The sequence below is a fragment of the Anguilla anguilla genome, chromosome 3, assembly GCF_013347855.1.
Source record: "Anguilla anguilla isolate fAngAng1 chromosome 3, fAngAng1.pri, whole genome shotgun sequence".
NCBI classification, from domain to species: Eukaryota; Metazoa; Chordata; class Actinopteri; order Anguilliformes; family Anguillidae; genus Anguilla; species Anguilla anguilla.
The window spans coordinates 50,596,659-50,610,125 of NC_049203.1; the positions used below are offsets into that span (position 1 = coordinate 50,596,659).

The 13,467-nt window shown below is 39.6% G+C and overlaps 1 protein-coding gene across 2 annotated transcripts; it reads left to right on the top strand.

The window, feature by feature from the left end:
- The first annotated feature begins 7,415 nt into the window (after positions 1–7,415).
- Positions 7,416–13,053, top strand: slc25a48 (solute carrier family 25 member 48). 2 transcript variants are annotated; one of them, XM_035408357.1, is made up of 7 exons: positions 7,416–7,657; positions 8,767–8,810; positions 9,174–9,245; positions 9,968–10,220; positions 10,473–10,742; positions 11,628–11,761; positions 12,392–13,053. In XM_035408357.1, exons 1-7 carry the CDS (start codon positions 7,612–7,614, stop codon positions 12,494–12,496), a joined length of 924 nt encoding a protein of 307 aa, XP_035264248.1. In that variant the 5' UTR covers positions 7,416–7,611; the 3' UTR covers positions 12,497–13,053. The 2 variants fall into 2 exon arrangements, with proteins under 2 accessions (XP_035264248.1, XP_035264247.1); XM_035408356.1 differs by lacking the exon at positions 7,416–7,657 and adding an exon at positions 7,749–8,387.
- The last annotated feature ends 414 nt before the right edge of the window (positions 13,054–13,467 follow it).

The window sequence follows — 13,467 nt, forward strand, 5'->3', positions numbered from 1 at the left end:
AAATAACACATGTCCCTCTGACATTACCTTGACATTATGTTTATTCAGACACTGTACGTCATTGCCGAAAAGGAAGACATTTTTCAAGGTAAACAGGTCAGTGACAGCTGACGTGGCCTGGTTTCACAGAAGAAGCACAACACAGCCAATCGGGTGAATTCTTTTCAAGGCCCCTACCATCTATGAGAACAGGACATGATCAATAAATAAATAAGTTCTGCACATGATAAGCGGTGGCATGCACTTTGTTGAGAGACAGATGTCAAGGAAATATACAACATATTAAATATGTTCAAGTGGCAAGAGGCTTAATGATCTTGATTTTGCAAATTATTTAAAAAAAAACTCAGTTAGAGAAAAAACAAAAAAGCATGTACTTTTGCAGTACAAGTAAAAAGAGAGTTCGCTGAAGGGAAAAGTAGATGCCAGAAGAGGAACTTTCTGTGACTTTCTGGTTGCATTGTAACTTTTCTTCAGTGCCCTCTTATCTCATTATTTGTACTTGAATTATGACATGACCTTTAATTTAAAAGTAAAATCTATAAGGAAAGGAATGTTTGTGTTTCATATTCTGTTATATAGCAATAGCAAAGTGTTATAGGTTAAGTTAACTTATAATTAGGTGAATTAAAAACTGAATTACATGAGCTAATTTACTTACAAATAATACATTATTCTATAATATTCTATTCTATATTCTATTATCATTTCAGTCGCTTTTTTCATTGATATTTTCATTTTTGTTTTTTCATTCATATTTCAACTGCATCACACACTGTTAAAGATAAACATGAATTTTAGATAATCAGTAATTTTGTATAGCAATGATTTCCCCAGAGAGGGAATGAACTAAAAAACCAATTAAGTAGGTTAAATATAAAATGAATTAACTGTTTGTGCATATAAAATATAAGTGCAATGTTATAATTATAATTTTATGAAGATTATTCTTGTGGAAAACCAAATGATTTCCAAACCAGTAGATGTTGTTGCCCATTCTTTCCTCTTACATTTATTTATTTATTTAGTGTCAAATATGAATATATATGCTAGAATATATTAGAAATGTAGTCACATGGAGGAGGGCAACCTGAATAAGACTTGACAGCTTTAAATGAGTTTTGATGACCACTCTGTCATCAAAACTCGTATCTGACAAGTCCCGTTGCATGCTGTATGACTTGAAGTCAATGGATTTAGTTACAGCTTTCACTTTTGCCAAAAACCCCAAATATTTCATTACACTTAGCAAAATTAATTGCACCATACTAATGGTCAATTTAAAGAAATGTCGACATCTCCATCCATAATGTTGTCATTGGTAATGTAACAGTATATTGTCTGTCATATCCAAAGCATGGTACTGTAGTTTCTGTCAAGGTACGGGGGTTAGGACCCAGGCGCAAAAAACACGAAACTCTAAAATGTTGATATAAATAAAAGACTTTACTAACAAAAAACAGAACAAACAAAGAGCCACAAGGGGCATATAACGAAAACTAAAAGAATACAAAAAAAACTGAACTTCACAAGTACAGAAAACAAACAGCAGAAGCACAAGCGGAGACAAAGGCAGAAACGCACAAGCAGGTCAAAAACACGGGCAGGTACATTCGGTCAAAAACAAACACAAGTCGGAAACAAACACAAGGAACCAGCACCCGAGTCAAGCGGACAAAGAACTTAAATAGACAGGGGTAACAAGACACAGGTGAACTCAAAGAACAATCAAACCAGAAAAGGAGGGGATTACAAGACACAGGTGGGAACAACGAGACACAATCAGAAACAATAATAAAATAATTCAAAGCAATAATACAATTAACAGGGGAACGAGCAGGACACAAAACAGAAGTGCCGTCATCTGCCCACAAGGCCCACAAGGAAAAACAGAGACAGAAATACAGAATACAGTACCATGACAGTACCCCCCCCCCACCCCCCAAGGGACGGCTCCTGACGTCCCAGAAAGCCGACCTGGGGAGGGAGTGAAACAGAGGGTGGGAGCTGGAGACAGGACAGAACTCAGATGGGGTCGGATTCAGGAACAGGGCAGGACAGGGCTCGGGACTGGTCAAGACAGGAACAGGACTGGGGACTGGACAAGACAGAAACGGGACTGGGGACTGGACAAGACAGAAACGGGACTGGGGACTGGGGCGAGACGAGACAGGACTCGGGACTGGGACGAGACAGGACTCGGGACTGGACAGGACAGAAGGGGAACTTAGGACTGGACAAGCAAGACAGGAACAAGACTCGGGACGGGGTCCGGACACGGGACAGGATGGGACGGGGTCCGGACTGGAGACAGGACGGGACAGGGGCGGACGGGACCAGGCACAGGAACGGAAGCCGGAAGGGGTCTGGGCACAGGAACGGAAGCTGGACAGGGTCCGGGCACAGGGACGGAAGCCGGACGGGGTCCGGGCACAGGGACGGAAGGCGGACGGGGTCCGGGCACAGGGATGGAGTAGACAGGGACGAGACAGGGCACAAGGAACTGGGTACAAGGAACAGACTGACGGAGACAGGACACAGAACTGAACGCGGACAGAACACTAAATTGAACAAAAACAGAAACCAGACTCAAAGACACCTGACTCACAGACACCAGACTCAACACAGATACTAGACTGGACAAAAAACACGGAACGGACAGACACGGACCTATGAGCAAGACAGGGAGATTTAACAATTGGACAGACAGAGTGACAAGCAAGCGGGGAGGCTCACGGCTAGACCAACGGACACACAAAGGGACAGACAGACAGGGAAGGAGAGGGGGAAACCCAAAAACTGGCACATGGACTGACAGATGGGCAGACAAGACAATAGACAGACAGACTGACATACAGACAGACAGGTAGACAGGTGGGTAAACACACTGGCCAACGGGCCGACGGCCAGGGGGGCAGACAGACAGGCCAACACACTGGCCAACAAACACGTGGGCAGACGTGCGGACAGGCAGGCAGGCAGACAAACAGATAAGGGGGCAGGTGAACAGTTAGGGGAAAGGACTGGCCCCATCCCCAGGGGAGAACGCTCTCCCAGGCGTGGCTGCGGAAAGGCTTCAGGGCTTCAGGGCTGCTGGATGGCTGGGGTCTCTGGGCCCTGGGCTGGGACCGCGACGGCTCGGGAGCACTAGGGGCCGCGGGAACACTAGGGGGCGAGAGAACACTAGGGGGTGAGGCAGGCGGCCCCCGCTGGAAGCTCGGCGTAGCAGGAGGCCTCTCCTGGGCACTGGGCGGAGCGTCCAGTGTATTGTAGGAGACAATACATTACAGGAGTTATTGTTTCCTTTATTGTCTCAAAAATACTTCAGTCAATCAAAGGAAAGGCATAACAGACAAACTATGGCAGAAGTTCCTGACAGTGAGAATACATAACCTATAAGCTACAGTGCGCAGTGATCATTGTGCCATTCTATGATGGTGTTGTGATGATTGAATATGCAAGTACACCTGTTTACCTGAAAGTATACTGGAGTGGAAATAAGGACACAGCCACGGCATGGTTGTTTAGACGGATATTCAGACTGAGAAAAACACATTCCAAGTTGGCATGCAGCCAGGGTGAGATCCTCTTTCTGTTTGGAGAAGAGAAGACTGGGGCAGAGATCTACCTTTCATTCGAGGACGGCCTTTCTCCACAGCCTGCTTTCCATACTTAAGAACAGACCAGTGAAGAACAGGAGTGTTTTCCAGGGATACTCTACAGTGCAGCCAAATCATCCTACCAAAGTTCCAAACTATTTTTCAGGGCTCACAGATCCTTCAATTAGTTTTTAGATTTTTGTCATTCCCTAAAATTACATTGGGCCAGTTTTGCAGACACAGATTGAGCCTAGTCCCCATACAAAACTCAAATTAGTCCAGTACTAAATTGAATCTTTGCTGAAATTGGCTGAAAAAGTAATGGGTATATTACCTTAAAAGGTAATGAGAATTATCACAGCTTGATAGCTTTAGTCCTTTTTCCTGCTACCTCATGTTCTGTCACAGGCTGTGTTTTCCTGTTCACAATATCATGCAGCTTAAAAGCTAGGGTAGGGTACGATTTCAAGATAACAAGCCACATAATTAGAAAGTAATCTTAAAAAGCAGTAGCAGTTAATAAACCTTGTGATATCTATAAAGTTTTCTCACTGTTTTAATCCTTAATCCATTATCATAATCACACAACATCCTTTTATTCCTCTTTCTTCTGTGATAATTAAGGTGGGGTGTTTGTCATGCAAGACACAGTGTCACGGAATCTGTGATTTTTGCCATTTTTTGGCAGTTTCATGACATTCCCCATTTCCACAGTTCCCTTCCTTTCAGAGTGTTCTAAAAAGAAAAAAAAGCCATTGCGCTTCACAAACAAAAACACAAACATAAAAGGAAATGCACTCCAACAGAACAGAACCAGCTGATATAACAGAAGTGCTCCACGCCACTTAGGCGGAGTAGCACAGTGGAATATATTCTTATTTTCTTTCAGTAATGCAATTTGAGCATTCTCTATTTAACAGAAAACATTCTGTTAAAGACAAAACAGATTTCTCTTTCTTTCCATGCTGGATTGAATTCAACAATCAAATGCAGCAGCCTATCAATGTATTTCCACTATTTGTTCCTAGAATGCATGTTGATTTTTTTTATTTTTTTTTACTTTAAGCATTTCTTACTGTTGTTTCCACTGTTATGCATGAGATCTAGTAATAATTTAATAAATACATTTACATTTATTTTTTTTATTTTTTTTTGATGTTTCCCATGACAAACACCCAGCCTCATTCATAATGGATCAGCAGGATTGGCACAAATTGTATCGAAAATAGGATTCCCTGGTGTCCTGGCAAAATTCCCATACTGACCAAAAGTCAGTATTCAGAATTCAGATGTTATCATTGGTTGAGATGTGCACAACCCCATCTGTCATTATTAATGTGTAATTGTGTAGCAAGAGGACAATTGTCATTTTGGCTTCAAACAATCATTTTGCAATAATTCAAGTTTCACTTTTGTAGACCCACACTGATCAAAGGTCACATGTCGAGACCGTTTAATGGGATAATTGGTGCACTGCTCTGCTGTCCTTCAAATGAAATGTTTTATTTAGCAAATACACCTGAATAGTCTACACACATATATTTGATGAGAAAATCAGCATCAGAACATGTGTAAGGCCTACTTATTAGAAAAATTAATACCGGCAAATGCTGATTAAGGGAGCTGGTGTACTTTCGATAGACAGTAGATGGCATGGATTCAAACTTTTAATTTAATTTACCATTTTGTTTGCTGGCAAGAAGGACATAGAGAACTGTATGGAACATTACAACAAAATCAAAGTCACTGAAACAACTGAATCAGCAGTAGGATCAGACAGATTTAGCTGCACAAGACCTAGCTGGTTACATTAGTTAATATGAGTCAGGTCCAGTGATGGAAACAGTGTTGCCACCTGTGCCTAGTGTTCATTAACATTTGCAGTGAAAACAGCCTTGACCCACCATTAAACTCACCAGAAACAAATTTTAGCCTTTGTATGGTGAAATTCCAATTGAGAAAAGTCCTTTAGAAGAAGGACGGATGGAGAGACTACAGATAAGAGGGTGGATAAATGTATCAGAATCTCTTTTAGCCTGGAATCTCAACTGGGAAAATCTTCCAGCAGTGAAATACAAAATAAACCTAAGGGGAAAAAAGAGAGAATTTATATAACAATAATTTCAATGTATTACATAGTTCATAACATTAATATAATTTTTTTCTCTTGATGGTTTATTTGTTTGGTTGTGTGTATGGTTGACATTCCCTGGCATGCCATGTTGCCCTGCACTAGCAGCAAGCAACACTTCCTCATGTACTGATGCCTTGAGCCATATGGTCATGGTGATCTGCACGTGTCTCTGTAGAACTTTGGGATACATAAATACATGGATTCAAGAAATGTATTAATTATATATACCTATTCATTCCATGGTGGCAGCAAATAGATTTATTTGCCATTTATTAAAACTATACAAATAAAAGTTTTTTTTTTTTTTTTTTGTCTGACATTCTATACCTATAGCTTGAAGTGCATAACCATGTGAAGGAAGTCCACAAGTATGTCAGCATTGCATTCACATGAATACAGAACCATGGCCACTGCTCTAGTTTTCACATTTAGCTGCAGCAAATGAAAATTAAAACCGAGACCTGGGTCTGTGGAAACCTAATGAAGGTGCAAATATAGTAACATATAGTATGGTACGTTGGTGTAGTCTCTAACTCAGAAAGCAAAATAGCTGCTCCTGTATCATATTCCTATTTGAGAAATGCCTTCAGCATCACTTGTCTGTTAACATTATGGGGTAAGAGGAAACCAACTGACAGATATCAACAGGAGGATTTGTACTAAATTGAACTTTAATGTAAAAATTGTAGGTTTTTCTTTGACCTGTTGACATTACAGTAGTTTTTTTCCCCCCCTTGGCTCATTTGCCCCAAAACTTTAAAAGGAATCATACTGTACATTATATCATTGCTCGTCTTGTGCAATTCATTTGAATGTCAGCCACCTTATCTTATGCTGGCAAAATATGCTGTAAATGGCAGCCACACCCTTTGTGCACCAATAAGTGGTATGAAAGTTGAAACATCTTTGGTTATACTAAAAACATGTATGTATTTATGGTCTACACCTGTTGGAGGCATAAATCTATGTGGTAAAAATATATGGGAAATGGCACCCGGAGTGACGCAATATGCATGATCTTTACTATAAAGTAGCAATCCAGTATTCACATAAGGCAACAATGTTCACATGCTTGCTATGCCTCCCCTTGTTTTTTACCTGGTAATTTTCTAGTGATTCAGCTAATGTTAACACTAGAAAGGCCATGTATTTTACTACCTAAAATGACCTGTAAAACAAGTTCATAGGTGAAGCACAATATCTCTTGATTATGTTAGTGCTGGTTGATTCCCTAAGCCTTATTTATTTGTTTGTGTGTCTGTGTGTTTGTTTGTTTGTTTTCTGTGACAAATTTAAATAATGCAGTTTACACTTGAAAGTTGTGTATCTACGAAGCAAATGGTTAGCTACACTGATTTTCCTGCAAAAATATCTTGTTCCCAAATATTAGAACACTGCCATGCAATTAACTTTGTGATGATGAAATATATCTTAATTTGAGAAAAATATGTTTAATTTATAGAATACGTCCAAGTGCTGCCACGCGTGAAAACAAAACCGACTTTATTCTCTTTTTTTAAACGATGTGTGAAAGTGGAAGTGCAGTTTGCGTCATCAGTGAAAAATAAATCGAACGGTGATTTTTAAAAGCTGTGACACACATTCTGTCACTCAGATGAATTCAGATGTTACCATTGGTTGACACATGCACAACCCCAACTTTGCCTTCTCTCGGTGGATGAATGTTGAAACGCCCTCTGATTTGAACATTATAGTCGCATCTAGTACATTTCAGACAGTTAGCGCTGTTTATTTTTACTTTACACATGGATCCATGTAAAGGCGGATACATGTGAAATGATCTTCATATGAACGACGCCTACTGATGTCAGTAAATATTCATTCTTCTGAGCTGCATTTTTATAGTTGTGACCAGAAATGAATTGGTTCCATCTAGACGATTTTATTGCAGGATGGATAGGGGGTGAGTGAGTGCTTGCCTTAGTATTATTATTTTTAGTAATTCTATTGATATTATTATACTTGCCTAAAATAGGGATTGTGATGCATTCGATGACGTTGTATAGCCTATGCTACTTGATTACAATTGTTGATCAGAGTTAACTGAATATAACTAGCTTATTCATGTTATATGACTAGATTTCAAAACATTTCGTTCATAGAAGAAATTCCTTTCTGCATCATGAACGTGGCTGTATTTAGCTACTTTATTTTATTTTTCTACTGAGTTTTTATTACTCTATCAGTCCCTTTAATACTGTATTTCGTTTGTGGTCTTTTCCAGACTTCGTTTTTTTGCAGAAATTCAGCGAGTACATTGTAAGCATAACACAGCAATAGCGGCAACAGCCATTAGGGGCGTTGTTGCCCGGTTGTTTACAAGTGCAGGATCTTTTCATCACATTTAATGCCGAATCGTCTAATTTAAAATTAATTTCATGCCTACAGGTTTTTTTGGTTACTTCTCAATTGAAAACTGTCTCCTGTTTTGTTTGCTTCGTACATAATGTTTTTTTCTGGTAGTATTACTTTCTTTTCATTTTGGATCAATGGTTGCCGGATTTTAAAAAAATGCTGAGTTGATTGCAATAGCAAAGGAGAAAGTTTCCCGGCCAAGCGTGATAGGCTACTAACGTAAAACATGGCGAAGCAGACGTTTTGCTGGTGCAGTGTTCGTCCAAAACCGTGCTACCGTTAGTAAAAGTTAATCACACTAACATTGATTTAAAAAATATGCAGACATGCCTGAAATATTATATGGATATTGCTTGAAATATTACATGTACCTCATAGGCCTAGATAATATCAAACGTAAGATGTGTGAAGCTGAAATATACAATGCGCACAAAGTTAATACGACAGGAAGAATAGGGGATGTGGTCGATAGCACTGCTAAGAAGGAGGGCCATGATTTTACAATTTTACAGTACTGTATAGTAATGTATAAGCACTGCAAACACACTAGGGAAAATGTGCCAGTAGTTATGAACAGAGTGCCCTTATTAATTATGCATGAAAGAAAGAAAATTAATTTCTGTTTCTTGGTTTTCCTTCTCAAATGTCTTGCTGCAGGAGCCTCCAGTGTTGTTGTGGGGCATCCACTTGACACAGTTAAGGTAAGTTCTGACACAGTTAATGGTGCAGTACAAGAAAACCTGTATTGTGTTAGCTTTACTTAGCTTTACTTTGCTTGGCCCTATATGGGTTTGTTGAGTTTTATGTTGGGTAGATCGCCCAATATATAGGACCACTGGGGCTGGGTAAAAACTAGACTACTATAGCATATGAGCCTGCATAAACATATGCATGTCAAGCCCAGGTCAGTGTTCAACATATGTCTTGAAATCAGCTCTCCAGCTGTAGGTACTGTAGGCCGTGTCATGTCTCCAAAAATAGCTCTTGGCACCCCTGGCCTGGCTCTGTCCCTCGGGTCATGTGCAATCTGGCTAAGCACTGCTTTTCACCATTCTGTCCCACAGACTCGTTTACAGGCCGGGAAAGGTTACAGAAACACCTTTCACTGTGTTCTCACCATCTACCAGAAAGAAAGTGTAAGTGATCATATCATTTCCCCCCTTATCATTTCAAGGCTTTCCCACAACCTGATTTTTTAAATGTAAAATACCACAGGGTAAGAAATCATCACCCTTGAATGAACTTTCTTTTAATTTTCCAGCCTGTGCAGATAACTAATTGACAGAGAGTACTGATAAATATAAAAATGAATTAAATGAATGATCGTGTGGAGATGACATCTTACTAGAAACAGAACTTAACTAGAGAGCCAGGGTATCACAAAGGATTACAGTGTTTCTAGCCTGATGCAGTTTGTTCCAGAGCAAAGCACATTTAGTTACATCACATTGCATTACATTTTATCGAAAGTGACGTATGATAAGTGCATTCCGAAGGTCATTGGAACAACTACAGAACAACGGGACAATAAGTAACGAATCATAAAGTATCAGTTTTCCATAGCCATAAACATCAAGTCTAGTTCACACAGTAAGCATAGGCTACGTCAGTAAAGTTATGGGGAGTCAAACTAGAAGTAGAACTTTTTTTAAACTCATCTCAATCTCAGACCTGTGGAAAATAACAGCTCCTTGAGTTCCAATTCACGCTCCCTGCAAGCAGAGGGGGAAAAGAAAAGGCAGGACCTAGTTCTGCTAGATTTCATTCTCCATTTCAAATAGCTTCTTGCCAGCTGGACAGCTCCTCTGGATGCCAAAAGCTCCTACTTGTCCTCACATTGTTCTTCTGCTCTTGCCAGGTTTCTGGGTTTTTCAAAGGACTCTCCTTCCCTTTGGCCAGCATTGCTCTCTATAACTCGGTGGTGTTTGGCTTCTTCAGCAACACGCAGAGGGTCATTAGCAAGTTTCGCTATGGTGATGGGCATCACCCCTCCAGTATACTGGACCTGACACTAGCCAGTATGATGACAGGCTTTGTTTCTGTGGGCATGGGAGCCCCAGTGGACTTGGTGAAAATCCGGCTGCAAATGCAGTCTCACCCTGTTCTTGCAGGTAGGGGGGGACAGTCTGTTGAAGCAAAAGTCACTTTTGCAATTAGAACTTTCGACTTTAGAAGTGTTTGATTGTAAATGCGTCCGGCTGTGCTTACAGGTCAATTTACAAACCAATTATTAATTTGCAAATGAAGCAAAATTACATCCCAACAGTGAGATTACAACAGTATAACCAGGAAGCCAGTGGACAGGGGCACTGTACTTATCCCAGAAGAAGAAGCACCTCATGCATTTTTGTGCATTTTTAAAGAGAACCTCAACCTTGCTGGGAACGTGCCACTACGTTCAGTGGGAATCCGGAGTCAGACTGTCTACAGGGGCCCCATTCACTGTATTGGCAGCATCCTACAGAGCGAAGGAGTCCAAGGACTGTACCGAGGGGCAGGGGCCATGTTGCTGCGGGACATCCCTGGATACGCCCTCTACTTCATCCCCTACACCCTGCTCTGTGATTGGTTTAAGCCTGACCAAAATGCCTCCCCTCATCCTTGCTACATATGGCTGGCAGGTGGATTAGCAGGTAACAGCTTTATTACAGCTTTTTGCCATGAAACTCATTTTTGAAAGGGGTGGCTTTTGAAAACAAGGAACAAATAAAATGTTTATGCAAAACTAAAGAGGAGGTGCATCACTGAAAGATAAAACGTATGGTTTGAGTAAATATTGAACATTGCTTGACACTAGAAAATTGTCTTCATTTGAAAACTAGCAAGTAGCTCATACATCTCAGCAATATGCATAACATTCTGTCGTGAACGTTCTTTGTTTAATTTGGCTTCAGAGAAAAAGAACAAAGTGTAGTTAAAAAGTGGAATTTATTTGCACACTGACTCCAATGGGCTGCTTATGTTAGAATAAGGATAAGATTGACATTTTATGTACTCACTGTACTTTTGGTGCTTTTTTTCCTGGAATATTCTATTTTTCATGGAATAACTGGTGTCAAATCTAAACTGGTATCACAAGCACTGTCTGTTTTGCCCTTAACTTTGAACGACAATATATATTAAAGGTTTGTTTCTGAGTTAGTAACAAACCTTTAGTTAGAATTAAGTTAGAATCTAAGGAATTTTTAGACTAGGTCTGGATCTCAGTCAATGAAAATGTGATTTTTATACAGTCGATCTTCAATTCCGTGTATAAATATGTACAATACCACTGAAGTATACAAATAACCTCATCTCACCCAATGTGAAGAAGCTTGTTCTAACTTCCTCCAGTGCAAATCCTGATGTTGTTCGCACAACATTTTAGAATCTGGCTGTAAAACCCTGTAAAAGGGAGTGCACAGGAGTGCCTTAAGCAATGAATGATGACTGTCATTTTATAATGCATTTTTGCCAGTTTTGCAAGTTTATCTTCTTTCTGGCATTTAACACCAACGGACATCTGACCTCCTATGCAGGGTCCATCTCCTGGGTCACTGCAACCCCAGTTGACGTGGTGAAGAGTCGATTGCAGGCCGATGCTTTCCACTACAGGAAATACAGAGGGATAACCCACTGCATAATCAGTAGCTATAAAACAGAGGGTTTGCATGTAAGCTCAGCCACTTGCTATAATGAATGTAGTTACTCTACTTGTTATGTCATTGCTTACCATAAAGATTTGTAACATTTCCTGGTAAAACAGGTAGTACAAACAGAACAAATAAAAAAACCAGTTACAATAAGTTGGCAAGTTAACAATGTTAAATTGTAAAACAGATTATTGGCTGACCTTTATTTGACTTCTGTGGTGAATGATCTAGCCATGCGAATGACGCAGAATGATAAGATTCAGAGGCAGAAGAATCAATAAAAATAAATGGGAGGGGAGAGATACGTTAGTTATTTTGTAGACTGTATAAGCCTAAGACATAATATTCAACATGCTCATAAATGCAGTTACCGCATAAAAAATACAGAAAGGATCGAACAAAAAAGATTATTGCCAAGTACTGAGGTGTTGACTGTATGGTACCTTGATGTACGATGTAATTAACTGCTCTGTTAAAGTGTCTAATATTTGTGTTCACAAACAACTAGACATGCTCAAAGAAAACTGAATGCAGTGACCACAAATGGCTAAACTGTAGATATGTCGAAGACCAATATATTAGGCGTGAAGTTAAGACAAATCCCATGAATCTTTTCCCAAGCATCTGAAATCCTGCTTCTTTTTCTGCAGGTTTTCTTCCGTGGGGTGACAGTGAATGCCATCCGAGGATTCCCCATGAGTGCCACCATGTTTTTGGGCTATGAACTCTCTTTGGATTTCTTTAGGAGTCTCTAGGAGGTCATCTGCCCTCTGCTACCATAGGCTCTTAAAGATTTGACCAGGAAACCCTTATTTGGAAGTGAGGCACAAGATAAGCTGCAGGTTTGTGGGGGTCATTATTGCTGGTTAAAGATATGTATTGTTACAAGTATTCACACATTTCTTACATTAAGAAAACAAGTTAACATTACAGTATGTACTGTATATGTTTACAGAAAAGATGAAAAAAAGTATGTCTCTGTACACTCAAAAATCAAGCAAGATTTCTTCTTTACATATAATTGAATACATAACTGCAGTTCTGTTATATACATTGGATATATTTAGCTAACTTAGGATATTACTTGAATGTAAAACAATGACAATCTATAAAATATGATACATTTGATTCAGTATCAGTCAGAATTGCATTACTAATATGGTTAGGCTTTTTTATAAGTAATAATGTAGACAATTATTAACAATTCTATTAACGCACATGCAAATAATTTATTCTCTCTGTGCAATATCTTAATTTCATATATTGTGGAACAAGAACATTCCCAAGAGAAAATAAAATGTGTTGACATGCCTTCTCCTGTCCAGATTTATTTGTTTTTCACATTTCTAAGTGTGTTGTGTACTTCATGCCAAAGGAGTTTTGCTGTGCAAAAATAGAGGCCCAGTGCAATGTGAAACTATTGCCGTCCTTAGGACTACTTGAAAGTCCATTGGCCCCATTTTAAGGATGTAAACACACCAATCCACATGCCCAAATGACTGACCCGGCCCCCATTCCACCTGCCAAAAGCAAGCTCTAAATAACACAGGATTGAAAATACCGATCTCAGCACATTTTGAAATACTACTAACCACCTAGTGGCCCCATTTTCTTTCAGCTAAACTATGACCCCATATCAAAGTACTGCACAGTCTGCTTGTTTGAGGAAAAATTGGGAGTTCACTGTTTGTTGTGTTACAACACAGTACGGGCAAAATATATCCTG

Excerpts from the sequence above, each read along its gene's own strand:
- slc25a48 (XM_035408356.1), top strand. The coding sequence starts at position 8,336 with ATGGCGAAGCAGACGTTTTGCTGGTGCAGTGTTCGTCCAAAACCGTGC. Across the intron at positions 9,246-9,967 it reads CCATCTACCAGAAAGAAAGT|GTTTCTGGGTTTTTCAAAGG; the intron begins GTAAGTGATCAT and ends TGCTCTTGCCAG. Across the intron at positions 10,221-10,472 it reads GTCTCACCCTGTTCTTGCAG|AGAACCTCAACCTTGCTGGG; the intron begins GTAGGGGGGGAC and ends GCATTTTTAAAG.